Below are 26,188 nucleotides of genomic sequence, written 5' to 3'. Positions count from 1 at the left end.
CTTTCAGCCAAAACCTTTGTAATCTCAGAGGTTTGTTTGGACACTAGAACATCTAAATGTGTGTGTATGATATGTCTGGGATAGAGGTAAATAGTTCATCACTTTCTTTCTCAATTTCATGATGCTCCATTTTTAACAGTGCACAGCCACACAAGACCTCACAGCATCTTCCTTCAAAGACAAAGTCCCAGCTAAATATACATGTGTTCATATACTTTAGTAGAATTGGTAAGGTGACACCATTGTTTTGTTCAATGACAGAGAGCAATGGGTCGTCTCACTGAGCGGGATTAGATACTGCACGTGTCTGAATACTTCAAAGGCAGAAATAAGCAGGGAATTACATGCTTCAGTCGCCATATGGTCCATACAGAGCGCCCAGCCCACCCGCACCCCCCACCTTCAAAAGGAACAGGAGCCAGACAGACAGACAGTAACGTGATGTCAAGTATGTGTCACAAGCACATTAAGATTCGTATATATATCCATCCAACTTTAATCTGACTTTGAGAATAGATATTTAGTTTAGTGAAAAAAAATAAGGCATAGAGGTAATGACCTCTGATCTACTGAGCGGGCCACATGGCTTTCATTGCACTGCCATACAGGTCAGTAGTATTCAGTCAGATTTAGCTTTAGCCTCAGTTTTCCTTGAGGTTCGGCTTTTAACGTTATTGTGATAAAAAGGCTAAGACACATGATATTCGCTAAGGGAAAATTGAAAGAGCCAAAATATAATAGTTAAACAACTGTTCCAATTTTATGGTTTTGACCTTATTATGTTGTGATTCGCCCCTTAAAATTGAACTGAATTGAATACCTTTTATTTTACTTCATTCATCTTATTGCCATGGATTTTCTTGTGAAGCACCTTCTTACCTTGCTATACAAATAAAGATATTATTATTATATTAAATTAACAAACAGCCCAACCAATCATCACTTGTTTTTTATGTTTTTTTATTAATTAAATATTTCATGTTGTCAACGGCAGATACAATGTTAACAGTGTCAGGTTGCACATGTAGAGAGGTGTTTTTATTGTTTTTATCTTAAGATAAAATTATTTTAGTGGTTTAAAGCCATAGACTTTATATAAAGATGGACAATATGACTGACAGCTGAGACTGACTTGCAATTGGTCAAGTGCATGATTCAGCAGGTCCTCGCCACCAGGGCTCCACCCCCAGAATAGTACTGCACAGTCTCTGGCTCCGAATGACCTCATTGGAGTAAGATGGCAGAATTCATAGCCTGGATATTTTGGCTACATTTCTGGTCAGTGGGAGGAAGTGGATATGTATTGTCCATATTTCTTGACATTCAACGCCCCAGACCCCAGCTCCATGGACTTATTTAGCCGTTAATCTTTAGGTCATCTGGTTCTTTGTGTAGTCATTAATCTTCCAATGTGAGCCAAATTCACTCAAATGTCACAATGGAAATGACCCCAGACAATGGTTGGACAACCTCCAACCAAGAAATGTTGTCAAGATTTATGCATGAGCGTGAAAAAAACTAGGTGAAATCAAGTTTGTTGTCTAATCAGAGAGTAAGTTCTTGATATTCTCAACTTTAAAAGATTAACACTCGATTCAAAAATCCTTATCAGCACTTTGATGCTGAAATGCTGAAGTTTAAAATGATAGATGCCTTTCACTCGTATCCACAGAGGCTTTATTGCATGTCAGCAGAACTCTTCAGCCAGGAATAAATTGAAAAATAACTTACATCAATCACTTTTGGCAGAAACCTGCTGCTGCCTCTGTCTTCTTTCGGGGTGCGATATTTTTTAAGTTATAGGCGCCTTTGGCCACGAGCCCAACCGGGGAAGTCACAGACGTTCTGCCCCGCGGTCGACCCTTTGACAGTTTAACCAATTCTGGCAACTGCAAACCCAGTTAAATTAGTAAGTGAAGCCAGGATCTAATTGCACACGGGCCCAGAGGAGAAGAGCAACAACACCATCTATTAATTCTTGTTTGGAGGAGTAACATATCATAGCCTGTGCTCACTGAGTTTATATTGAGCTTAACGAATGCTGCTCACAAACCAAGGTCACTGAGACGCTGCTGTATTGAGAAAAATTTTTCTTCCAGCAGCTTTTTGTGCAGTTGTAAAACTGAATGTCCAGTTTAGGATTAAATGGGTATTGAGCTGATCACATTGAGCTGTTGGTTTTAAATGTCGGTATGACTGAAACAATTCTTAATGCTCAATTTATTAATATCCATAAATTAGGTGTGCAGTCAAGTGCTTACCTCCATTGAAAGACAGCAAATTGACTTTCAATATATGATCACATTTATTCTCCTCCTTTCTGTATTTTTGTCTTTATTCAACGGGGACAGCATTAAAGACCGAGAGGAAATAAAGAGGGAGACCCAGGCAGGAATCTAACCCGGGACATTGCGATTACACGGTCGGCTTCTAAAACCCCTTTGCCATCAGGCGGTCCCTGCTTTCTAAAAGCCTCCCAGGCCCTTGTGCCTGTGTGAACAAACTTGGCATTAAATGTCCACAGGAATCCTGTTCTCCAGTTTTACAGCCTGCACCCACCACAACAAAGAAAGTGCTCAAGGTCTCGCACATGAAACGGAAAGAGAGCAGAGCTCACTGGAGACGCCTGTTCTGTGACACATGCTCTGATGCCAGATGTGAACAGCAGCCTGTCACAGCTGGATGAACACACAGAGACTACGCACACTGAGCCGCTGATGTGGTTCTTGAGATCAGTGCAGCTCTGATTGAGTCCAGGGTTTACGCTTTAAAAAGCTAATTTGGTTTGAATGATACCGTGGCTGACACGGAATGTAGAGTGCAGGCTAAAGGATGTTAAATCTCCTCATCACAGGACATAAATATTTAGTGCTCAATTGATAAAAGGGAACTTCAAGAGCCCTTTCATAAGGAGCGGGGGTGAGGCAGAGGTTGCGGGCCTCTTCTGGTCTGTTAGCAGCCTCTGTTGGCCTTGGACGTGTTAGTGCACCTACAGTCAAGGTGGTAATGAATGTTCATAGCACTGCACTGACTTCAAGGTACTGGAGACTCTTTGTAATGACAAGGGGAGGTACTACACTCTGTTTGTTTGTTGGAATCTGTCTGACCCAATCAGCAAATTAGGAGTAGGATGTAGAGCGTATATACCTCGGCCAAGGCCAAACAATCCCCTTTAATTCAAATCAATCAATCAAATTTTATGTGTATAGCCCATATTCACAAATCACAATTTGTCTCATAGGGCTTTAACATGGTGTGACATCCTCTGTCCTTAACCCTCAACAAGAGTCAGGAAAAACTACTAAACTACTACTTTGAAGGATAACTTTAATACTATATGTCAAGAAGTCCTGCTGAAATCATAGTCTATGGTCAGCAGCCAGCAAGATCATGATCCACCATCAAGATCGGATCCACTATAGTCCACTGTCATTGCCCACTGCCGCCAATTAGGATCCATCATCAGCTGCCACCTCGGTCGTGGTCCACCACCATTATCTGATGCCAACAGGATAAAGGATCCGCCATTATTATTAATTATTATTATCATTATTAATTCAACCGGCTGTATCAAGTTACACATGCTTATAGATACCATACTGCATCCTTTCACCAAGTGTCATTGAAAACTGTTTTTGTGTAATCCTGCTCACAAACACAAAAGACAAATCAACAAACAAAGTTACAGGAGTGAAAACATGTCCTGCTTGGCGGCTGTAACAATTTAATTATCCTATGCATATTCTACAGTAAATTATGCTCTAAATATGAAGGGATACACAGAAAAGACAGATCGAGTATTTCTTGTATTTTAGGTACATCATCGATGTAATTACAAACTTACGTAACCAAAATTTTGAGTGGCATTAAGCTGAAATTTAGGCAGCCAAAAATAGAAAAACAAAAGGTGCTTTTGTTTTTCTAAAAGTTGCACACAAAGTACAGCGGCACAGATCCTGCTTCATTAGTTGGAGTCTGACAGCAGACAAAGACACGACTGTAAGCACCTTTAAAAGATATACAAGTTTAAAGAGTGAAATAATGTTCCTACGCAGCGACGCCTGCACAGAGGATCACAGCATTGCATGTTCAAAAACATTAGTGAAAAGTAAAGTTGATATAATATTGAGAAGAATTTATTAACAACGCACAAGTGGGTCAATACGTGCCTTAAATAGCTCAGTGCTGACAAATAACTGTGTCTGTGTGTTTAGATGACATTTCCCTTGTCGCCAGCATTTAAAGCTGCCAGTCATTTAAGCCCCAAAAGGATGACGCAATCAACGTTTTGTGACGTTGAAATAATGAAGTAATTTCTCAGCTTAAGGCAAAGATGTAATGGTGATGAAAACATTAATTGAAAACAAAGATTAGAATAATCTCACTGGATAAAATGTCATCATAAACCGAACTGAAGACAAAAATAAATTTAGTCGGATGAAAAACTCATGTGTATTGAGAAAAGAAAAGAAAAAAGGCAAATAAGAAAATGTTCCTTTGAAGGGCTTTGTTGTGAAAAAACACCGGAAGAGCTCCTGACGTTGTTGTAGTCTACTTGACACTGTCTTCCGGTGGTAGTTCCTGTCACCATGGCCCGGTCACTTCCATCTAACATCGCAGTAGTTTGTTCTGTTTTGCTCTTTGTGTGCACGACACTTGTGTGTTGTAATAACGGCAGAAGGGTGAGTGTGAAAACATCCGAGATTGCCAGCATTTGGGAAGCGGAAACTGCACCTGTTAGCGGTGTAGCTAGCATTAGCGGCTAAAGGCTAACGGTGGGGTTCCTTCTTGTTTCCAGGTCGGTGATGCTCTGGACACGGAGCTCGGGGGCTTCTCTGTGCCTCTGGAACACTCCTTCGAAATCGGTGAGGTGTTTATTTGTCATTGTTGAATCCCCGTCGTTTTGTGTATCGTATTAGTGGTAATGCAGGTTAGCTAGCTAGCTAGTGCTCGTAGCCATGCTAAAGTCAATGGAGAGTGCTTCACACCAGAGTCCATTCAAGAATCCCTCAGTTTGGTATTTGTTGACGTTTTTTACGTACATTTATTGACCTGTTTGACACTTTTCAGAACAGCTAAGGTCTACTGTAAATCTCTGTGTGAAGGACAAACAATATTTTAGTTTAGTTAATTGTACCCATTTCCATTTATCACATGTAACGACAGTGACCACAGTGGGTTGGATTTTCGACAGACTTTCATCGATGGATCCATTTAGAACTGTTTTTAATTCCATTTCATGTGACCCACTGTTAACAGATCAGATATTATTGCTACCCTGGACAAATAGAATACACATTTCATTTAATATAAGCGTTTCAAATGAATATAATGTTTTAAAGTAGAATCTCACACAGTATTACACAGACTTCCTCCACATTCCCCTTATTAAACCACATTTAAATTCATTAGATTCTGCTTTTTTCGTTTTTGATCTGCACCAACCTGCACCCACTTGTAAATATCAGTTCCCTAAAAATGCATGACATCATACCTACTGTAGACAAAGAGGATACACATCTTTTGTATTGGTGCTTCTTATACGTTTTAAAGGGTATATTGGGTAATAATTCAATTCAGCATTGGTTTTGAATCAGTGGGTCACGAGACATGGTAGCCATTAAAATACGATGCATTTATTTCCTGTTCAAATGAGAATTTCTTCACAGTCCTAAAGTGAAAGGTTGTGACATATCCAACTTTAAATTGCCTTTACTGCAGCACAATGTGATTTCTTATTAATATGTAGATAATCTGGAAATAATATGGTCTGATCCCCCATTGAGTCATGTGGGTAATGTTCTTATTTTCTGTTTATATATGAAAGGGTCCTGTTGCCTTTTCTTTTTTCTTTTTTAAATGACAGTTACTTTGTGACTGGGCTTTATTCATACTGTAAATCCTCTTTTCACTGAATGTCGTCCTCCTCGTTTCAGATGATGTTGCAAAGTTCCAGGTTCGTGGAGCGCTGGTGTTGAAAGGTGGGAAGGAGCCCACCGCCTTCCTGAGTCAGAACCAGCTGTCTGGGGAAGACAGAGCCAAACTGAAGGTGAGCGGGGATTATCAGGTTGACTAGATTTCAATCAGAATAGAGATGGTGTAGTTATCTATATTTCAAATACTTTTCTAAGTAAATGGTTTCTTCATTACAACATTTGCAAAGAGTGTAGACGAGCAGACCAGCGAGTGCAGTGCAGTGACGGTGCAATGAATTTATAGTTCACAACATCATCGTCACAACTAAATACAAATGTAACAGTTATTTCAACCCCATGACTGTGGAATGGACACAATCCTGTTTTATATTCAAGGTGTTATATTATTTCAACATTTCAGTCCTGTTAAATATGTTTTGTTATGATATCCTGTGAATAGGTAATGTTTCCTCTGTATAAACTAAAAAAAAACATATTTTGTCAATACATGTCACTGTATTTTGGACAGGAAACTTTTTTATAATATATTTAATATCTTAATTAACACAGAGTGTAAGTGGAGCTGGATTTTCTCTGCACAATGGTTTTCCTTTCCCTACTCCTTTTTATTTTCAGAGATGATTCGTGCTACATCTTCGTGCACTGTGCTACAAAACTATCAACCTTTATAACACCACGTGTGTGCGCAAAAAACTAAACTCTCAACGCTGAAGTCATACAAAAATAATATCTAACCCTTGTTTTGAACTTTGATGTCTCCACAGGAAGTGGCTGCTGTCGACGGTCTGTACAGAATCCGAGTGCCTCGTGTTTTCCTGCAGACAGACAGACAGACCGAGCGACAGTTGGACGGTTATCTCACAGCGTTTGTCAGAGCCGTATGTATTTCACTTATTTTTTACCAGTAAATAATTTTCAGGATAAAAAGCATTTACATACAGTTGATCAATAGGACTGTATGAGGATACTGAGAGAACTGTGATGAGATGAGGGTTTTTGGAACTGTCTGACAGCTCCTTGGATCATTTGTGCTATTGATGGGACGAATGAGAAAGTGTCCTGAGTGGTTTTAAATTGATAATGAATGATCCTGAGCTCACTTGTCATGATCATTGCAGAAAAAACAGCTGTTAACCTGCTTGTTGGTCCAGTGAGTGTTCACTTATCTCCCTTTTTTTGATATTATGGTCCAGTTAATAAGATTTAGGTGAAAGGGATCTATTGTCAAAAATTGAATTTAAAATAATCCTATGTTTTCACTAGTATATTTTTTTTACAGTAGCATAAACAGAACAAACTAGACATCTGCCGGCTACCATTAGGTTCTCCTTCATGCTTGGAAAGAGATGGTGAGGTGAGGGGCATTCAGCTCCAACATGCAACTTCCCCACTAGATGTCACTAAATCCTACACAAAGAACCTTTAATATGTGGATTATTTGTTCTCAGTGGACATTTTGTTTAGTTTAGTGACTAAATAGTTGACTTAGTATCTTACTGTTTGTTTCAGTGGTTAAATAAATCCTCAATGTTATAAAAAAAAAAAAGGCCACTTGGTAAATGTGACAGTTAAACAAGTGGAGCCACTAGGATTTGCAGATATTGAAGGAGGAATGTTATGTAGTAAATGTTTTGTCTTAAGCTATTTTGTGATTGTTTGCATAAAGTTATTGTTTATACAGCGAACAATTTATCTGGGCTTCTTTTGGCTTTTCTTCCAGTGATCCTACAGCCACCTAAAATTATTCTTCATGTTTTAATGCTACAAAGTACGTTGGACTGAGATGCATTATATTAACTTGGGTGTGTGCAGCATCATATCACTCCCAGAAAAGAAAAATTTGAATAAACTGCACTGTGTGAAATAGCTGTCTTAAAGTTCAATCAGATTTTCAAAACAAGCGTTATATAGATCTAATAAATGGAACATCATCACATACAACATGTGATATAATTGGTGGTGATACTAACTATAGCCCAACCCTCTTATCGGCTCGAACACAGAGTTAATGGTATCTGCATTTATGTTTGCTGATATGCACCAACTTTTATTTTACAAATGCAGAAAAGATGAGCATTTGTGTTTGCATTTACATAAAACTGTTTTATGTATTTGGTTGTATTTTAGTTTTCTTCTTATTTATAGGTATTGGAAACTATAGCTTTAACTTAGGAATCATTGTCAATTTTTGTAAATTCATACATCGGTCGTTATATTGTTTTTGAATTTATTTTTACCGTTACCGTAACAACTGTTGTTTCCTCCTCTGATTCTGTCCTTTAGTGTGCCATGGTTGAGTCCCATCTGAGCGACTCCATCGCACTCCACACTGACGTCTCTGGGTATCTGATCGGCGTCTCCATAGTGACGTTACCCGGGGCCTGTCGGGGCATGGAGGTTGAGGACGAAGTTGATCTTGAGGTTTTCAACACTACGCTCCGTGTCTTGGCACCCGTCATTGCATCTGGGTCAGTCCTAGATTCTTTCTGTTTTTCTCCATCCTTTCATCTCATCTATTCTTCTTATGTTGGCACATTGCTGCCTCTCATATCTGTAACTGTCTGTGTATCAGTGAAATCCTCTTGTGTCTCTCACTGCAGCCTTTGATTCAGTTACACTGTATTTGTCTTGGCTGAGGTGCTGTTTGTAATTTTCCCATAGGTAGAACAAGTCTCTCTGCGCTTTCCTGCCTTTCAGATAAACTCTTTGTTTTGGGGTTTGTTTGAATATTAATTGCCATCTGTCTTACAGACCGGGGACGGATCTGTTCATTGAACGAATCGAGCTGGAAGCGGAGAAGAAATCAAAGAATCCACAAGAGCAGAAATCTTTCTTTGCAAAATATGTAAGTACTTGCACACTGAAAGCTGCTGAGAAGGCCAGCAGGTGCTGCATGAAGACACACTCTCCTAATTGTCATAGACATAGAGTTAATAATTGAAAATGCCTGTTTTTTAATTTCTCTTCTCAGTCAGACCCACTACCACAGCTTTCTGTGCATGTTGCAGAATATAGCACAGGGGGAACATCAGTACTGTGATTTTTTTTTTTTTTCGTATTTCTTTTGCGGATATTTGTGGCAGAAAAGTATAAATATCTTCTGAAAAGTCAAATTGGTTGCACATCTTCTGTTTGTTCCGCCAGTAGGCTTTTAGTAGGCAGTGGTGTTTTGAGGATGTTTCCACACCTGTTGTTTGGTTCATTCAGTTCATTGAAAAAAATAGATGCATTTCTCCTTTTTGATGTAGTTTGTGTTTAAACTGGAATTTACAAAAGACCCAAGAGGAGTAAAAATTAGATCAAATGGCCTGACTGGTGACTCTGATTGGGCTGGTCTGGTGTCTGTCATCTTGGATCAGTGGTGCTGCACGGACCAGGCAGCAGGTTATGCAGCACTTTTCTGGTTCAAAAGGGTTCACCTTCCAAATCATCATAAAGAGCTCGCAAAGTGTTATTAATTGAGACACTGCAGGAGAAAAGCAACATTTTCTACTGTGGGATTTGTATGTGGTTGCTATTTTTTTTCCTTGAGTCACTTTATATTGTTGAAAAATACACAGAGGTGCCCAAACTGAACAAATCTCTGAATATCATATGTATGACCCTGTTCAGACCCGGTATTAACATCCTTCCTGAGTGATTCCAATATAAGTGGACTATCAAAGTTCATGTCTGAAAGCACCCAGATGTATCCTGAGATCCCATCACCGGGATCCCATTGGGAGGTAGTTTGAGACTCGTGGCCACATTCTTTTCTCTGTGACGGCAATTTGGTGCTGGGCCACATATGAAGGACCACCTCCTCAGCTGGCGACCTCTGACCCGCTACAGTTTCACAATGAACAAAACATATTTTTAAGCTTCTCAGGATCAAGATTCACTTAATTGTCATTCAGACCACGCACGAGACAAGTGCATGTGCACAACATTACATTGTGGTTACAGGAGACGCATTTTAAACGCAGGATTGAACAGATGAACTTGATAGTGTCCACATGTTATCAGATCTCTCAGGGTAGATGTTAATACCAGGTCTAAATTGGGCCTAATACTATTTGATTGAAAAGGGAAAATCCCTCAACTCTGCATATATGTAACACAACTATGGTCACCCATGTTGTATAAAAACTGCCCACACATTTATCACCGATCAGGAGAGTGCTTTGTGAAAAGTGAGCTACCAGGAACCTGATCCACTGATAGTTTAGCTTGAATTTATGGTAAAATTACACCTATTCTCACTCAGCCTTGAAGTTTGTCACCATAGATAAAATGTACCAGATTCTGCCTGGATCACAGCGGCCATAGCTCAGAGATAGTTTTAACAGAACCAACCTGTCGGCTGTGAAAATGCCCAGAGTTGGTTTGAGTCTCAGCTCTGTAGTGTCATTTCCCCAGTTTTCCCCATTTGATGCTGTTGCCTATAACTGAATTGGTTCAATCCAAGATAATACAGTTAGCCCAGTTAAATTTTCAACGTTTGAAACACAAAAAACACTCTGTTAGCTAGAATAAACCATCTCTCTCTGTCTTCAACCTCCATTACTAGAAACATCTCATCTCGTCTGAGCTGTTTTTATGGATCTCCCCATTTTGTTTTGCGTTGTGCTGTGTGTCTGTTGCCATGTTCAGTGACCTGTGTTGACTCTGTCCTGTGCTGCATCCAGTTACAGTGTGTTGACTTAGTGCTGTGCTGTGTTCCAGTGGTATTTGATTCTGGGAGGTGCAATCTTCCTCATGGTCACCAATTCGGCAACGCCCCCAGCAGGGGGAGACAGAGAGCAGAGCTGATACCCACTGAAGTACTGTTTTCTTACTTGTGGTTCCCTCTGTCCCCCCCCTTCTCCTACTCCTCCTTACCTCCATGTGTCAGGTTTTGTTCTAACTCTTTAGCGATGTAACTAACTGAAAATCACTCGTTCGTTTCCCACTTGTTTCTCCCTCTTCACTCTTTTTTTTTTCCAGGTTCAATGCCAAATACATTTCAGACTGATAAATAAAAAGTTTGAACTCAACGTGCTTTGTGTGTTGGAGCCTCTATGCTGAGCTAAACAGAAATCCTTCATCTTAAATGTGGGTGTGAATCTGTTCAGCGTGTGTTTGGTGTTTGACCCTGAGGTTTCTCTTGTTTTGTTCTACAGTCACTCACCCACTTTTACACGTCACCTTTTTTTCTCTTCCGTTTAGAAATTTGATTGAATCTAATCTGGGATGACCAAACTGGAACTGTTGTAGACGCACGTCAGCGATCTCAATCAGATTAGTTATTTCGGAAACAAAGATATTCTTGTATTAACTGCCTTTCTTTTTTTTGTTTTTTTTGTACTTGTCTCCTCCAGTGGATGTACATCGTTCCTCTTGTTCTCTTCTTGATGATGTCAGGCGCTCAGGACCAATCAGGAGGTGGAGCTGGGGGCGGAGCAGCCAACGGAGGCGGCCGATGATCAGCACACATTGTTTGTTTTTTTGTTTATGTGAAAATTTACTCACTAATTCTCTTGAGCAGTTTTTAATTGCTGTAACATAATGCTATTTCAGGCAATGTCTAACAGAATTGAAACCTGTACAGAGGAGAGGAAATAATGTGCCCTGCAGACGACTGCATTTTTAATACTAATGTGAAAATAAAATATTTATTCCTCGATCACGCAGACTGAAGATTTTTAAACTTCTCAGCCACAGTTTCTGTTTTACTCTGAGTCTCAGATTCAGTTGTAACACCAGGAAAATAATAGGAAGTGTTATATTCTGACAAAATACTTTTTACTACTTAATAGGCAGCAGAACTGGACATAATCAAAACAAATGTCTGATTTTGTTAAGGTTAGATACTTTTAAGATATTAAACTCCCTGCATACTCAAACAATCTTTAATGCTTAAAGTGGCTATAATAGACTCACCAAATTGAAATTAAGTTACAGTGGCTTCAGTAGTGAATGCGTTGAGGGGGCTGCAGCATCTCATACTCATTAATATCAGTTCCCGTTTTCAAGATTCAAGAATTATCTTAGAGGAATCAACCAAATGTTGATAAATTCCTCTCATCTCACAGTGTTGGAGAAAGAAGAAAAAATATTTTTAGATCCGCCCCCTGATCTGGATTTGGGCCAAACCTTAATTGGTTCTTCCCCGATCTGTACATAGTCTTCAACCAAGTTCCCTGGAAATCTGTTCAATTGTTTTTGTGTAATCTTGCTTAGAAACAAACAAACCAATCAACATTGGACAGGGGGGAAAACATGGTCTCATTGGCAAGGCAAGAAATATTTACTTAGGTACAGTAATGAAGTAAATGTACATCATTACATCCCAGCAGTGCAACTCATACCACATCTGAACAGTTATCAGAGTCGCTGCTGCTGCCCCCTAGAGGACTGTTGTGAGAGTTATTCAGTAAATACTGCTGAAATAAACTACATGTATTCCAGTCTATTCAAAAGGCCTCATATTGTTCATTTAAATGTTTATATATACTGTTGTGTTAAGTGTTGTTGTAAGTAGATAATGTAGTGTACACGTGCTGTATCATGCTTGGAGGGAAGAGAATACTTGACATAACAGTCCAATCCAAACTAAAGGCTGACTACTCTTTGATCTTATGACTCTGGCCTTCTTTGGAGAACTAATGTGAAGAGCTGTGTCTTTACTCCATCGCCCTACCACCTATCTGTGTATTGAGAGTCACGAGTCCGAGGAGGTAGATCACACGATTTCACAACAACACGCCCCTAGAAACAGAATGTCCTAAAATCCCAGTGTCAACATCGCCTCTCCTCTTTCTTATGTCAGACACTCGGTCGGGCTGTTTTTAGTCCGCGTGTCCGGCTCTGGGGAGTATCCTCTTATTTTCAGAGGCTCAGCGCTGAGCTTCAGCACTTCCGTGGCCTCTGCCCTGGGACTATCACCAGTTGGCCCTTTCTCAGAATGAGCCAGCAAGTCACACAAGCTCCCGCTGGGCTGCTCTGCGGGTGCTTCTCGATGCCATCTTTCTGTATAACATGAGGAATAAGGTGGTAACAACAGCTGAGGGAAAGAGGAGAGCTTCAAACCGAGTGACCCGCATGACAAAAGTCATCTGTTTGGAAAGGGATCTGCTTCTGGCAGGTGGGGGCAGAGGTTACACTCGGAGAGAAGCTGGTGATCAGTCGGCATGTTTCTATGTAATGTCATCGGAGAAACATGATGAGCTGCGATTTAACTTGTTTTGAAGGGTTTCCTTGCTCTAACACTGATGAATCACGGGAGGCCTATCACCATGAACTGTGATGGATACGTGCTGTTCCTACATGTAGTCTACCAGGAAGCTGAGGGACGCTGACGCTGAGACACATGATTGCTGTGATCTTTAAGACAGGGATCATGTGTGTTTTCAGCAACAGTCCACACACAAACATAAGTTTCTTTCAGCATATGCATAATAAATTTAAAACCTGAAATCCCAGTAAAACATATGGTACTTAATAATAATAATAATCAGAAGCCCTTTTTACCACTTACTGCATGTTCTTATTATTATTACTATAATGAATTACTAGTATAGCACTCGATAGAGCATATTCCTTTTGTGATAGGCAATGCAAAATAGTAATAAAGTACCTGCATATTCATGAAAATGTATTACCATACAGCCACTGGAAAAGACCCCCTCATTAAAACCCCTTTATAATCTGATCCAGAATTTTCATCAAGAACCATAAATTATTATTAAAAAACTCTGCAAAAAATGCGCCAACTCGCAATGTTAAAGAAAATGAATGAAAAAAAAATCCTGTATCCTTATGGGATTGGTTTCTATCCAATTTTTCTAAAGTATTCATGGTTCCCCGAGGATGACTCCCTCTGTCTATGATGATCACTATGCGACTCGTATGTGCAACCATGGAACCCAAAACAACGAGCTGAAAGAAGCAGATTCTTAATAAAGCTGCAGAACAGCTCTTGATTATTGGTGAGTTCAGTCCAACAAACAAACCTCACACAGTTCACCTGCGGCGTAATAATCACGCGTTACAACGGATGACAAATATCGGTTGTAATAAAGCATGACAAATGTTTGGGTTTTATTGATTCACCATAATTTGTAGCACAAATAAAGTTTGTCACATGAACTTTATTGTAGCTGAATTGGTTACTAGCTAGTTGGTATTATTTATCAAGTATGGCATATAAATAGTGATTATTTCTAATGTTTATCAAGTGTGTATGAATCAGTGAGAACGTATCCAGTATTTGACCTTTTACTGTTGATGTTAAACATATTGCCTTGGTTTGATCACTGTATTCAAACAGATAATGTTAAATTAACTGGACTCATCATCATTTCTATCGGTACATACCACAGACTACATGTCTCCACTTCCTCCCACTGTACCAAAATTAAGCAAAGAATAACTGGGATACAGATGCTTCCATCTTCCACCGGCGGCGCCATTTGGAGTCGGCATAGTAGTGATGGTTTTGCAGAGCTGTGATATCGAAGACTAATACACAACCAGTCGTGAATCAGTCTGAGCTGTCTATCAAGACGTATCACTTGTTTGTATCAGAGACATGAACCCTTGAGCAAAATCAGTGTGATAAGTATATGACAGAAACAATCTTTAGAAAAGATTTTATAATGTGTTCTCTGACCTTTTTAGTTTGGTTCATGTCCCATCTGCTAACATGGAGGAGGCGAGGTTTACAACCTATACTGCAACCAGCCATCAGGGGGCGATTGAGGTGTTATGGCTTCAGTTTTTCCGGGAGCTGTCATGTCGTCCATCGTTGTAAACAGTTTACAGTAGGTACACTCCAACCAACCCATAGATGCATGATTTGAAATGAGTTACCAAAATGTTCTATATATATCTCTCATACTATGGTTCTGTTCTATGTAAGACTCCATTTGACAGGAGATAAGGGAACACGTGGTTTTAAACACGTATGTAACTGAGATATATCGCGGAGCAAAACATGATTGAGAATAAGGAGGGGGGGTTACATACATGAAATAGGCTGCTGCTCGCATGGCAGCAGTAACCCATAAATCTCTTCGCTCGCTGATGTTGGATACCACCAATGTCAGCATGTTTGCATGTGTTGGGGGGGGGTTAGGCGGCACCCCCAAGCACAAATATGACACATTGTGATTTAGGAGCAGTTACGAGGTTTATGTTGCACCGAAGCCGTGGGGGTCACATGAGTCTGACCTGTCGTTTCCACGCTGTAAATCTGGACGTTTTAAGCATGTGTGGTTTATTAATGATGCACTAAACTCTGTAAACTAACAACGTTTGCCTCGTCTCCTCCACAGCTTCCTGCCAAAGAGTCGACATGAGCTGCTGGGGTTTTATGGGGACAAAGACCAAGAAGTAGGTGAAATGTAACCAAGTACAATTTTAGGATTCTTTTACTTGAGTATTTCAGTCTGTGTGATACTTTGTTTTTCACTGCAACTCAGAGAAACTGTATGTTTTACTTCAGTGCATTTATTATGGTCGACAGTAGAATTCAGATGAATGTTTTATTTCATAAAAGTACACATAAGCTTATAAAATAAATAGGAAATCAAAATAAAACCAGTGGTTATCAAAATGTTTGGTTGGTGAACCCTCACTAGAAACCAGAGTCTAGTTTGATTTATTATTCAATGTTTGGAAAAAACAAAAACTAGAGAGAATTTTGCGGCAGAATTTAAACCTTTTTCTTCCCTCTCTCATAAAGCCTCTCATCGCCTCTTCTGATTTACCCTTTGACCTTCCGAGGGGCCCAGATCCTAATTTGGGAACCACAGAAATAAACATCCACACTGTATGTAAAGTTGTCTGATGTTGCCTTGAGCTGCTACAAGACTAAAATGGTGCATCTTTACAAAAAAAATTTTAAGATTTTAACCAAACAACAAGTACTTGTAGATTTGATAGATTAAATACTTTTATTACTTACTTTTACTGTTTATACTGATGTGTTGGTGTTTTGATATGGAACATCTTAATACTTAATATTAATAATAATCCACATTGAATGATAAATAACAGTTGTGTGAGAGCGGCGGGATAAACACCCGGCAGCGTGCACAGTTGGAGCCGATCCACGTGCACAACAGAGGGAGGAAGCACCTGCCTTGTCAATCAGACGAAAGCCTAGAAAACTACAAGAAAAGGTCCTGACAGCTCAGCCGGCCTCCACTGATTACATACAGCCTTATTGTACTGTATCCCTGCCTCCATGTCACTCTATTTACATGTCACCATAGCACCATCATGTTAACATGTAATGAAGTAACACGAGAGGACATTTAACGGCTAAGCAGGGTGGTAAAGTAAACAGGAATATTGCCTGGTGACCGTGGAGTGTGTGAGGTTTTGCATAGCGGCCACAAACATCCCCAGAGGTCATGGTACAATACGACTTACGCCCCCTGTTTGACAGCAGTAAGCAGCAGGTGCTAAAATGTTTATACCTCGCACTGAGCAGATCTGGTATAGAAGCCACCACTGAGCTCGCTGTTACACTCCATTAAAATTCCCCCTCTAATAGCAGCCAGGGACCCTCTCTAATGACAGGGTTAAGTTAATTCCTATTTAAGTTTTATCATTCAATATTAGCCTATGAAGGAAATCATCCCCACGCAGAGGCTCCAGCTCATACAAAGGAGTTTACTGTTAAAATGAAAGCTTTATTGATTTTCAACTAAACATGATAATAGTTTAGTTTATGATGCAACAGGCTTTTAAACATCTGGGAACACTGCAATTTGAATATTGTTTATATTTTATTCTGGCAAATCAATTTAAAGCTCTATATTTTACTGCACTAATCAGTCAGCTACAGTAACTAGTTACTTTGCAGATAATGATTTTGCCAATTCTATGAAAGAGATCATTTTAATGGTGGTAATTGTTGTGCATGTCGCTTATAATACGGAATTATTTTGTATGTATTCCACACTGGTCATTTGCTTGATGGGTTGTTTGTAAGCAAATTGATACAAAAACTACAGAACAGATAACGATGAAACTTGGGGGAAGGATGTGGTATGAATACATTTTGGTACTAATCCAGAATATTTTTAAAGGTGCCGTCTGAAGATATGTCCCTAACATCCGCTGGTGGTCACTAATATCTGCTGACCTCAACTGGTTGTTGGCATCTTAACAAGTGCAAGGGATATTCTGCACCTTGTCTGATGTCCTAAAATAAGTGTGTGTATTTAATCAAGGCTTTCTTCCTTTTGGGCATCTATAACTTTGTATCATGTTTGCAGACGTTAAAGCTTTAGTATATTGCAAAATCACACTTTAAAGTTGGGCTTCATATTTGATGGTAAGCCATATTTGATGTCACAGAGCAGCCGGAACAAATGCATAATACTTTGAATGAAGTGAATAATACTGAGCTGCCAAAAGATGATAGTCCTTTTTTATCTTGTGCACACAGGACATGGATCGATATAGAACTTGTTCAGACAAGATATTAGATCCATCTTGTGCCAAAAATGTATTATCTTTTATGATTCCGCTTAGCGAAATGAGAAGATGTACACATCCAGTAGTTCCCCCAGGCTTTGAATCAGATTATGATGAAATAGAATGAACTAGACTAGACTGAAGAAGAAGATGACCAAGACAGAACCAACGGTTCCCTTAAATTCAATCAAGCTGCACCAAATTTCACACAGTCATCCGTCTGATTTTCTTTTTCAACAAGAATTGTTCCCTAGGAAATTGGTGAAAATGTAAAAAAAAAGCTCCATCTCACAATATTAAGAAAGTACTTCCTTGGCCCATATCCCACCAATTTTTGTAGAGAATCTGTTCAGACAAACGGACAGGGAGGTAAACATAAGTTGTCGGAGGTAACTTCACCACTGAAATCTTTACACTTAGATAATAACACGTCGTATGCTGAATTAAAAGTTGTCGATTGAGATGAAATGTGAGCAACATTTCCAGCGCGTGGTTACAAGCTGTTATTTTCAAACTCTGACCGCACCAGCAGATGAGGAGACTTTGACCCAAGTTCTCAGCCAGAAGGCATTAACAGGCGCCGCTGAGGATGACATCCGAACCTGACTATGGCCTCCCGCTGATTTTCTGGCCTCCACCTTGAATACTGATTTCCCTTTTATTCCATCTACAGAAACAAACGCCTGCAGCTCCTGTCGGTTCCCGTTGCTATGGTGGAACCAGTTGTTCATTCTCTGATGGCCATCACGTTTTAGCCCCACATGGCTGCGCAGTTTTCTTTTCATACACTTCATAGATTGTTTAGTTTACATCATGTCATGTGAATGTGTTTATCAGTTGTGAGGGGGAGTGTAGTGCACACACATCCCCAGTCCATGTGTATGCAAAAGAGCGTGCATACTTGGGATATACTGGGTATTTGCTTGTCCGTCTCCATCCATGTGATCCCTAGAAAGGATCAGGAGTTTCACATGTCAGGACGATCCCCCCCGGCAGGCAGCCGCCTACTTCCAAACAAAACTTCTGCACACCCCCTCCTCCCTGCTCGCTGTCCCCCCTCCCCACTCATATGGAAGTTAATAAGAGAGACCCTCCAGAGACTCGCAAGCAGTGCAATCACAAGACCCATCCCAAGTTTGACGCCCATCCGCGCCGCGAGCACCGAGGGAATCATGCCTGTGCCCAAGAAAGCAGGTAGGCAAGCCTCCTCACCTGGGATCATTCCACCATGTGGCTAATGAGCCAAAAGCATCTGTTTGTTATTTACCATTGACTCATGACTAGGAGCATCTGTTTTTACATCAGGTCAACGACAAGTAAATTGTATTTAAATCAGCAATGAATCATACAATCCGTGGTGTTTTCCTGTGATTTAGATTCTGCAGTTTAATCTTTAGAATTCATATTTTTCTATTCTATTCTGTTCTTTGCCGTGCAGCCTTAAAACCAGATCTGAATTTGTATCATCTTTGTGTTTCCTTTTTTTTTTTATACAATTTTCTCTCTGAAATGCATTTGCAAACCTTATTAATATAAGGAAAATTAAGAGTTTTCATATTTCAAATTATGATTTATTTCCATAGATTGCACTGATATGTATTTCTATAGATGTACATAGCATCTGTAAATCCAAATTTCAAATGAGATGCTTGAATATGCATCAGAAGTATCACTATGACTCACAGCTTGAGACGGTTTACCTTCATTTATTGCGTGTCACAGTGTTTTAGTACCCATTTATTACGTGTGTCATATGTTGTTTATTTAATGTTATTAAAGAACCTCATGCTGAAAATCGTTGAAAGTCAGCGCGGTGCCAGACATCCCTCGTCACCTTGGATCCTGCCAGCTTTGCTCTCAAGCCCATTAATCATGTCAGCAAAGTGCTAGAAAGAGCTTCTCCCTGGGAGGTTGTGGTTTGTCCTGCACTTGTGCCATCAGTTACCGAACCCCCCCCCCCCCATGTCAAAGTCCCCTCTGCGAATTCAGGTCTCACATTTCTGCTCCGTCTTTCTCGTTTTTCTCTCCCCTCACGCCACGTGATGCGCTGGTGCCTTCGTTGCTTCCCTCCCTCACCTGTTGCACCATATGTGGGCCTATTGGGGCTCTCCGGGCCTCTTATGGATATTTTCTAATCCACGCTCAGTGTTTTCCTCTTCCAAACTTCCCCCACCTCCCCCGCCTCCCCCCATTTTGCCAATCCCTCCCCTGAGCAGCCAGAGTAATGAAGAGTGAAGTGCTGGACGCTAGATGTAAAAGCCCAGCCCGGTTTTATTTGTGGCAGTTGGATTCTGCCAATTGCCACCATCAAGAGTTTCTGTCACTACAACCGAAAGATAATTGATAATAGATAAATGTGATTCGTTTTTATTGGCTGCATAGAATCTAATTAACGTGACTGATCAATGTATTTAATGTTTTTAATGTTAAATGGTTTTGGTAAATGGTTGTGTATTATATAGCGCTTTTCTAGTCTTGATGACCACTCAAAGCGCTTTACAGTACAGTTTTACATTCACCCATTCACACACACATTCATACAGCCTGCATCTATTCGCAGCACTTTGTTATTCTATGCTGCAGGTCTTTGTATAACTTAAAGCTTTACTACCTAAATTCTTTCTTTTCCCAACATTCTTTGTCCTTCACGTGTGCCCTATATTTCCTTCGCATCTCCATCTCACACGTGTGCTCCCTGGCGCTGTGGGGCTTCCAGCCAAGGAATCTTGACACTTGACAGGGACCTTGAGGGATGAGCCTGGGCTCACGCCATCCATGCTCATCTCTCCGCCTCTCTCCCTCTCTGCCACACTCTGTCCGTGCTCCTCATCTCACTATCCGGTCTGATCCTGCTGCCTCAGTCAGATCTTCTGAAACTGATCCTGACAGATAAGGTGCCGACGTCCCTCTGAGAGATGAGTCTTTTGGAAAGGTCGCTGAAACACGCGCTGTGCCGGTGGATGAAACTCAAGTTTTGTAGCTCGTCGTTGGTCCACATCAGAATCCAACTTGGATTCGATTTGAGAGGGAAGATATCTCAAATCCTCCTTCTCAAATTGGCCTCTTTTAGCATTCTTTGTAGTAGTTCTTGCTCAAACTCCTGAGAAATGTCAGCCTCATCCAAGCATTCAGCCATTATTTACACTTGATTCACAAATTCTTTTTTACGGCTCCTCTGCCCTTAAATATGTTTACACCTCACACCTTCAGTCTTGCAGCCTGCTCCGTCACCTCCATGTCTCCATCACCACCATGTCAAGACATCAATCTTCTTGAGTATCCGTTTATCTCTGTGGGGCTTTCCTGTTGATCCCGCTGAGTGTGGACAGGGATCCACAGGGGTTTAACCTCCACAGAGCAGCTGGGGAGCTATCAAACTGCATTTCCAGTCGCCCCCCCGCCACCACCAGCTCAGTTTATAGACAGCCTGATATCTCACTCTGAGGTCACCGAGGTGTCGAAGATGCCAGAAACACCTCTCAGATTTGAAGATGAATTTATTCACAGTGTTGAATTTCTCCAAACGTCTCCCAGTCTCTTCTCTGCTTTTCCTCTTAATGCCTTGATCACCCCGACATTAATCCACACGGCTTTTCTTTCATGAAAGCCCCCCCGCCGGCTCACCTGCTGTGTCCCTTTAATAGGGACACGACGGGGAAGATGGATGAAGAGATCTTTCAATAGATGTCTTTCTGCTCCATCATGCCGTTTCCCTCTCCGTCCGTCCTGCCAGGTCTCCCCCCTTCGTCCGATCAGGGTCTGTCCACCCCACCCCCCCGTCCGTCGCCATTAGTGTCCAAACTGTAGTGAACATGCTGCTGAAGTAAGTGTGGACGAAATCCAAACTACCAATCCATCAGATCTGGTATGTAATCTTAAGCCTCAGTGGAGTCCAATTATTATATCGGCATTCCCCAGCAATTATCACATTCTCTGGTCTTAGTTGCTTAGGTTGTGTAATTGTATTACACATAATAGTCTCCTGTACAACACACACACTATACACACACTGAGTATTTAAGTTGATAATTATAGCACACACAGTATTTTAGGATTTAAAAGAGGAGCAATGGATTGTTGCTTTAGAGTTCAACCTTTAAAAAGACCCCACAACCCTCCTCCACTCCCCTCGACTTGCATGTCGACAAGATTCTGTGAAAGCAACTCCATCCCCTCCATCATGTCTGATGTGATGTTTGCAGGTGTTGAACCACACCCCTCAGTTCGAACTCTCGCCCAGGTTGTCGCGCTGCTGGCGTCACCCCCCCAGCTGAGGGTCATGCAGGCTGGATGGGTTATGTTTCCTCCAGGCTCTGCCGGGATGGGCCTACCACAAGATTCCGCTGACCTCAGGCACATTGAAGCCAGCTCTGCGAGAGCCACAGGCCGACAATGGTCGCATTGAAGAAAAGAGGGTTATTCAGTCCTTTAACATACATATTAATAATCTGATTACCACCACATAAACACGGAAATGGCTGATTTGTATACTGGTATACTTATTCCCTCATAAAACAAATATAAAAGGGCTAAATGGGGTAAATAAAACAGCAATAATTTAGATTAAACAAATTAGTGAGAACATCACAAGTATTATTTTGTATTTAATTTCTGTCAATAGATCCCTTTCACCTATATCTTACACACAACCTTTAAGTTAAGGATCCAACTACTTCCTCCATCACTGTGTAGTTCTACTTTCAAATAAAGAACTGAAAATGAAGCATGTTCTGTTATTGTTGCTCTCTCAGCAAGAAAGTAAGATGAAGAATAACAGTTTCTTCATCTGTAAATTCAATAGACATATTTTTTATTTCAAAATGTAATGACTCAAATTGTCAATATAGAAACCAACAGAGTAAAGTATACAATATGACAAATTATCCAGAATATTTCCATTTGATGAAGTCGTGTAGCTTTAAAGTGCAGCGTCAATGTAATTGAATGTCATATTTGCAGCGAGAGGATGAAAATGTTATTCTTAACATCATATAAAACCAAATGTGTCTTAAATTATGTAGAGGAAGTCTCATTTACCTCGCAGCCATGAGCTGGGAGGAAGTGACAAAAACACCCTTATATGGACCTAGAAAGCAAATTGAGGCCATTCCGTCTAATTTTGGTGACACACAAATCAAGATGATGTCATGATGTAACCGTCTGATAGGTGAGGAAGAATGATGAGGACCGAGCCTATTTGTCTGTGTGAAACCTGAGAGGCGGTAACATGAGGAAAGTGACCAGACGGGCCAGAGCAGGGTTTTCTCCGAATGTCAGGAGACAGGGTGACTCGCGAGCTGGAGGAGGAACAAACGAACAGAGAGCACACACTGGCCCACGACATGACAAACATGCCCGGGGCGGTTTGAAGTAACAGCATTCGTGCAGAAAGTGTATTCTTAGATTGAGACTCCTGCTGCTGTCAGTGGCCATGATGTGTGTGGTTAACAGATGAGGGCCCGGGCCTCTGGATTCCCCACGTTGAAACCTAAACCTTGAGCCGAAACTTCATGAATCAGTGCCTAGCGGACATTGCACACATACTGGGCCGTGACATAGTGCGGGTTTAGAGCAGCAGGTGATTTACTGGACGAGCGGCAGCCTGACAGAAGCACTGATGAAGGGGAGAGGCTGCGGAGAAAAGATGAGAGAGGATTTAGAGTTAACTTGTCAGTGCCATCCTGAATAGTGTTGTGCATTTCATTTTACACAAGCCATTGTGACGGGAATCTCTGGGGAGACGCCATAAAGCATCCCATATCTATTTGTCACATGGCTGCAGCAGATGTGGTGAAGTAAGCACACACACCTACACACACAATCTCACACTTACTGATTCACTCTCATCTCTTTCTATTCCAGGGAGAAAAAACAGTTCAGCTCCCGTGGAAGGTAAAGAGCAACATTTGTTACTGCTGTTGGATTGTCTTCGTAAATCACCGGGAGGATAACAAGATCAGTTCATTAAATTCAATAGCTGGTGTCGTGTAAATCAGATCATCCACACGTGATAAAGTTTAATGCGTTTTCCCTCTAATGCTCTGATTATCTCTCCTGTCTGTTCCCTCAGAGAAGCTGCTGCAATATGAGCCAAATGTCCCTGAACCCACCACCAGGGCTGACTTCATGAAATGTAACTTGTACTTTTATTTTGTTTATGTTGATTTCAAAATAAAATCCAGCATCACCGCCATACTGTGAAAACGATGGCCAGTCAGTATTGATTCAAGCCACTTGTGGATAGTAGTGGAGTGAAGTCTTTGTTGTGCTAAAATATGATTTATTATGTCATTAAAAAGTTTAATTCAATTTGAATATTAAGATAGTAGTAGATTTTTAATTATTAACACTACAATAATACAAAAATATAAGACATATCGACATTTGATTAATCAATGAATGTTCGTTTCACATTTAAACAGATTTTTTCTGATCTGGTATTACTTTTGATTAGGGTTGCAAGTTGGAAACTTTCCATGGGAATTAACGTGAATATACGGGGAATTAATCAGAATTAACGTTAATAAACTGGATATTTTGAGGATAATTTATACTAACTGTATTTACCTTGTCATATACAGACATAAATATAAACATTTTGTTTTGTTATAGGCTGATTTGAGGCCTGAGGAAACTTTGGGCACTTGACTATACGCTTCTGCATCTTTGTGTCATTCCTAACATAGGTTTTTGCACTGTATTTGCAAATGTACACAGCCTTTCCTTTTACATTGGATGGGGTAAAATGTCTTACTTGGGTAACTTTAAATAAAATTTAAACAAGTCTTGATTTCATGTGTCCCTCCTCCCTTCTGTCAGATTTTTTCCAGCCCTCACTGGAGGAGAAAACTGCACAGAAACTGTTGTGGATTTCAGAGGGCGGCTCCAAAGTGGCTCGTACGTCTGATGCAGTCTGCCCGTATCCCAACAGGCCTGAGAGATACGACCACTCACCACAGGTAGGCCGCTCCTAAACCAGTAATCACACCTGCAGTGTTGTCATCACTGGTCCCAGTCATTGTGTGGAATGAGAGACAGAGGTCATGTGACAAAACAGTTTGAGGACGAGTGGTTTAATCGAGAACATTGATGTGTTTTTAATGAGCAGAAGAAGTACAAAGTAGCAGGAAATAAAAAAATATGAGTAAACCAGCTCAAAATAGTACTTAATTACAGTAGCTGAGTTAATGAACATAGTTACTTTCCGACACGTTTCCTTATAAATATGTTTGGGTATTCTGGTTTGTTTCCTGCAGTTATTTCCAAATAAAATTTCACACATCAATAAACTGCAGTACATTGTCATGTAATTTTTTGCACCATGGAACATCTGCTAACATGGAGGAGGTAAGGTCTATGACTTACTGCAGCCAGCCACCAGGGGTCTATCAGGAAGTTTTGGCTTCACTTTTTGTGGAACTGTCATGTCGTTCCTCTATTTAGTCTATGGTATATTAATAGTAATAGTATAGTATAATAGTATTAATAGTATATTAATTAGTTTTTTTGATGATCTACTGTAATTCTGAAGCTTGTCTTGTGTAATGCTGGACCTTCTTCTCCTCAGGTGCTGTGTAAGGAGAACCTGCTGGGCCATCGAGGGTACTGGGAGGTGGACTACGAGGGGTGGGTGGTGATCGGGGTGGTCAGCGAGAGTGCGCCCCGGAAGGCCCAGGAGGGGGCCTGCGGCCTCGGGGAGAACACCGGCTCCTGGGGAGTCGGGTGGTCCGGCTCCTGCTACCAGGTGTGGCACAATGGCGAGAACGTGGACGTCAAGCTCACCCCGTCCAACACCATGGGAGTATATGTCGACCAGCCCGCCGGCATCATCAAGTTCCTGCTGGTGGAGGGGGAGGGCGAGAAGGAGGTGCGGCTGATTCACAAGTTCAAGGCCAGCGTCCAGGAAAAGCTCTTCCCCGGCTTCTGGATCGGCACAAATTCCTTCTCCCTCATCCGGAAAAAGGACCAGTGACAAATTAGAGCAGGTTTGGGCGGGAGGGGGGTGGGAGGGAGGGGTCACATGGTGTAAATTTAGGAAGGTGTCAAGTTGTTTGGGGAACAAGTGTCCGAGTCGGAGAGCCGAACCGAAGCACGTCGTGAAATCTCTCTAGCTTGTGTTTGCTTTCTCTGGTGCATGAAGAAAGCTTTTAAAATCCAACTATAACCAAATGTGCCTTATTTTGATTTATTATTGTTTATCTATTTACTTATTTTATTTAAGTTAGATAATAGGCAAAGGTGTGAATGTTTATATATACACAGGGCTTTACATGTACTTGAGTGCTTGTTTAACTTCAGAATCTATGTATTTTTTATGTGCTATAGTCAATAAATTAAATTGTTGTGTAATATCACAGACTTCATGTTTTTTTTAATGAGCCAGTGGCTAAAGGCATTCTATTTTCGGGTAATCTGTCCTCTTGTGTACACGATATCTACAGAACGCTTTGAGGGAATTTCTTCAAATTTTGAACACACACTCAGTTGGACTCGGGAATGAACTGATTCGATTTGGTTGAAGGTCCAAGGTCCAAGGTCCAAGGGCCTCACAAAAGAAATGTTGGCCTCTTGAACCGGCTGCTATGACAACTTAATTTCCCTTCGGGGATGAATAAAGTACTCTATCTATCTATCTATCTATCTATCTATCTATCTATCTATCTATCTATCTATCTCTCAAATCTGCCTTGATTCTCTTCAAATTTTCCTAAGTTGTCACTTGTACTCAAAGAGCAATTGATCAGATTCTACGAATCAAAGGTCACGGTGACCTCATATGAGTCTGTAAAAATAAACGATGT

The 26,188-nt window shown here is 40.7% G+C and overlaps 2 protein-coding genes across 3 annotated transcripts; both read left to right on the top strand.

Moving 5' to 3' along the window:
* Positions 1 to 4,555: 4,555 nt before the first annotated feature.
* emc10 (ER membrane protein complex subunit 10) lies at positions 4,556 to 11,580 on the top strand. 2 transcript variants are annotated; one of them, XM_061089472.1, is made up of 8 exons: positions 4,556 to 4,682; positions 4,799 to 4,865; positions 5,937 to 6,049; positions 6,701 to 6,814; positions 8,220 to 8,404; positions 8,688 to 8,781; positions 10,641 to 10,738; positions 11,276 to 11,346. In XM_061089472.1, exons 1-7 carry the CDS (start codon positions 4,590 to 4,592, stop codon positions 10,725 to 10,727), a joined length of 753 nt encoding a protein of 250 aa, XP_060945455.1. In that variant the 5' UTR covers positions 4,556 to 4,589; the 3' UTR covers positions 10,728 to 10,738; positions 11,276 to 11,346. The 2 variants fall into 2 exon arrangements, with proteins under 2 accessions (XP_060945455.1, XP_060945453.1); XM_061089470.1 differs by lacking the exon at positions 10,641 to 10,738 and having other exon boundaries at positions 11,276 to 11,580.
* A 6,778-nt stretch (positions 11,581 to 18,358) lies between these two features.
* Positions 18,359 to 25,359, top strand: zgc:195001 (uncharacterized protein LOC567531 homolog). The gene is made up of 5 exons (XM_061089827.1): positions 18,359 to 18,617; positions 23,250 to 23,279; positions 23,458 to 23,520; positions 24,207 to 24,346; positions 24,955 to 25,359. Exons 1-5 carry the CDS (start codon positions 18,359 to 18,361, stop codon positions 25,357 to 25,359), a joined length of 897 nt encoding a protein of 298 aa, XP_060945810.1.
* The last annotated feature ends 829 nt before the right edge of the window (positions 25,360 to 26,188 follow it).

The sequence above is a fragment of the Limanda limanda genome, chromosome 17, assembly GCF_963576545.1.
Source record: "Limanda limanda chromosome 17, fLimLim1.1, whole genome shotgun sequence".
NCBI classification, from domain to species: domain Eukaryota; kingdom Metazoa; phylum Chordata; class Actinopteri; order Pleuronectiformes; family Pleuronectidae; genus Limanda; species Limanda limanda.
Note: the sequence above shows the minus strand (reverse complement) of the source record. Positions and strands in the feature narration are given on the sequence as shown.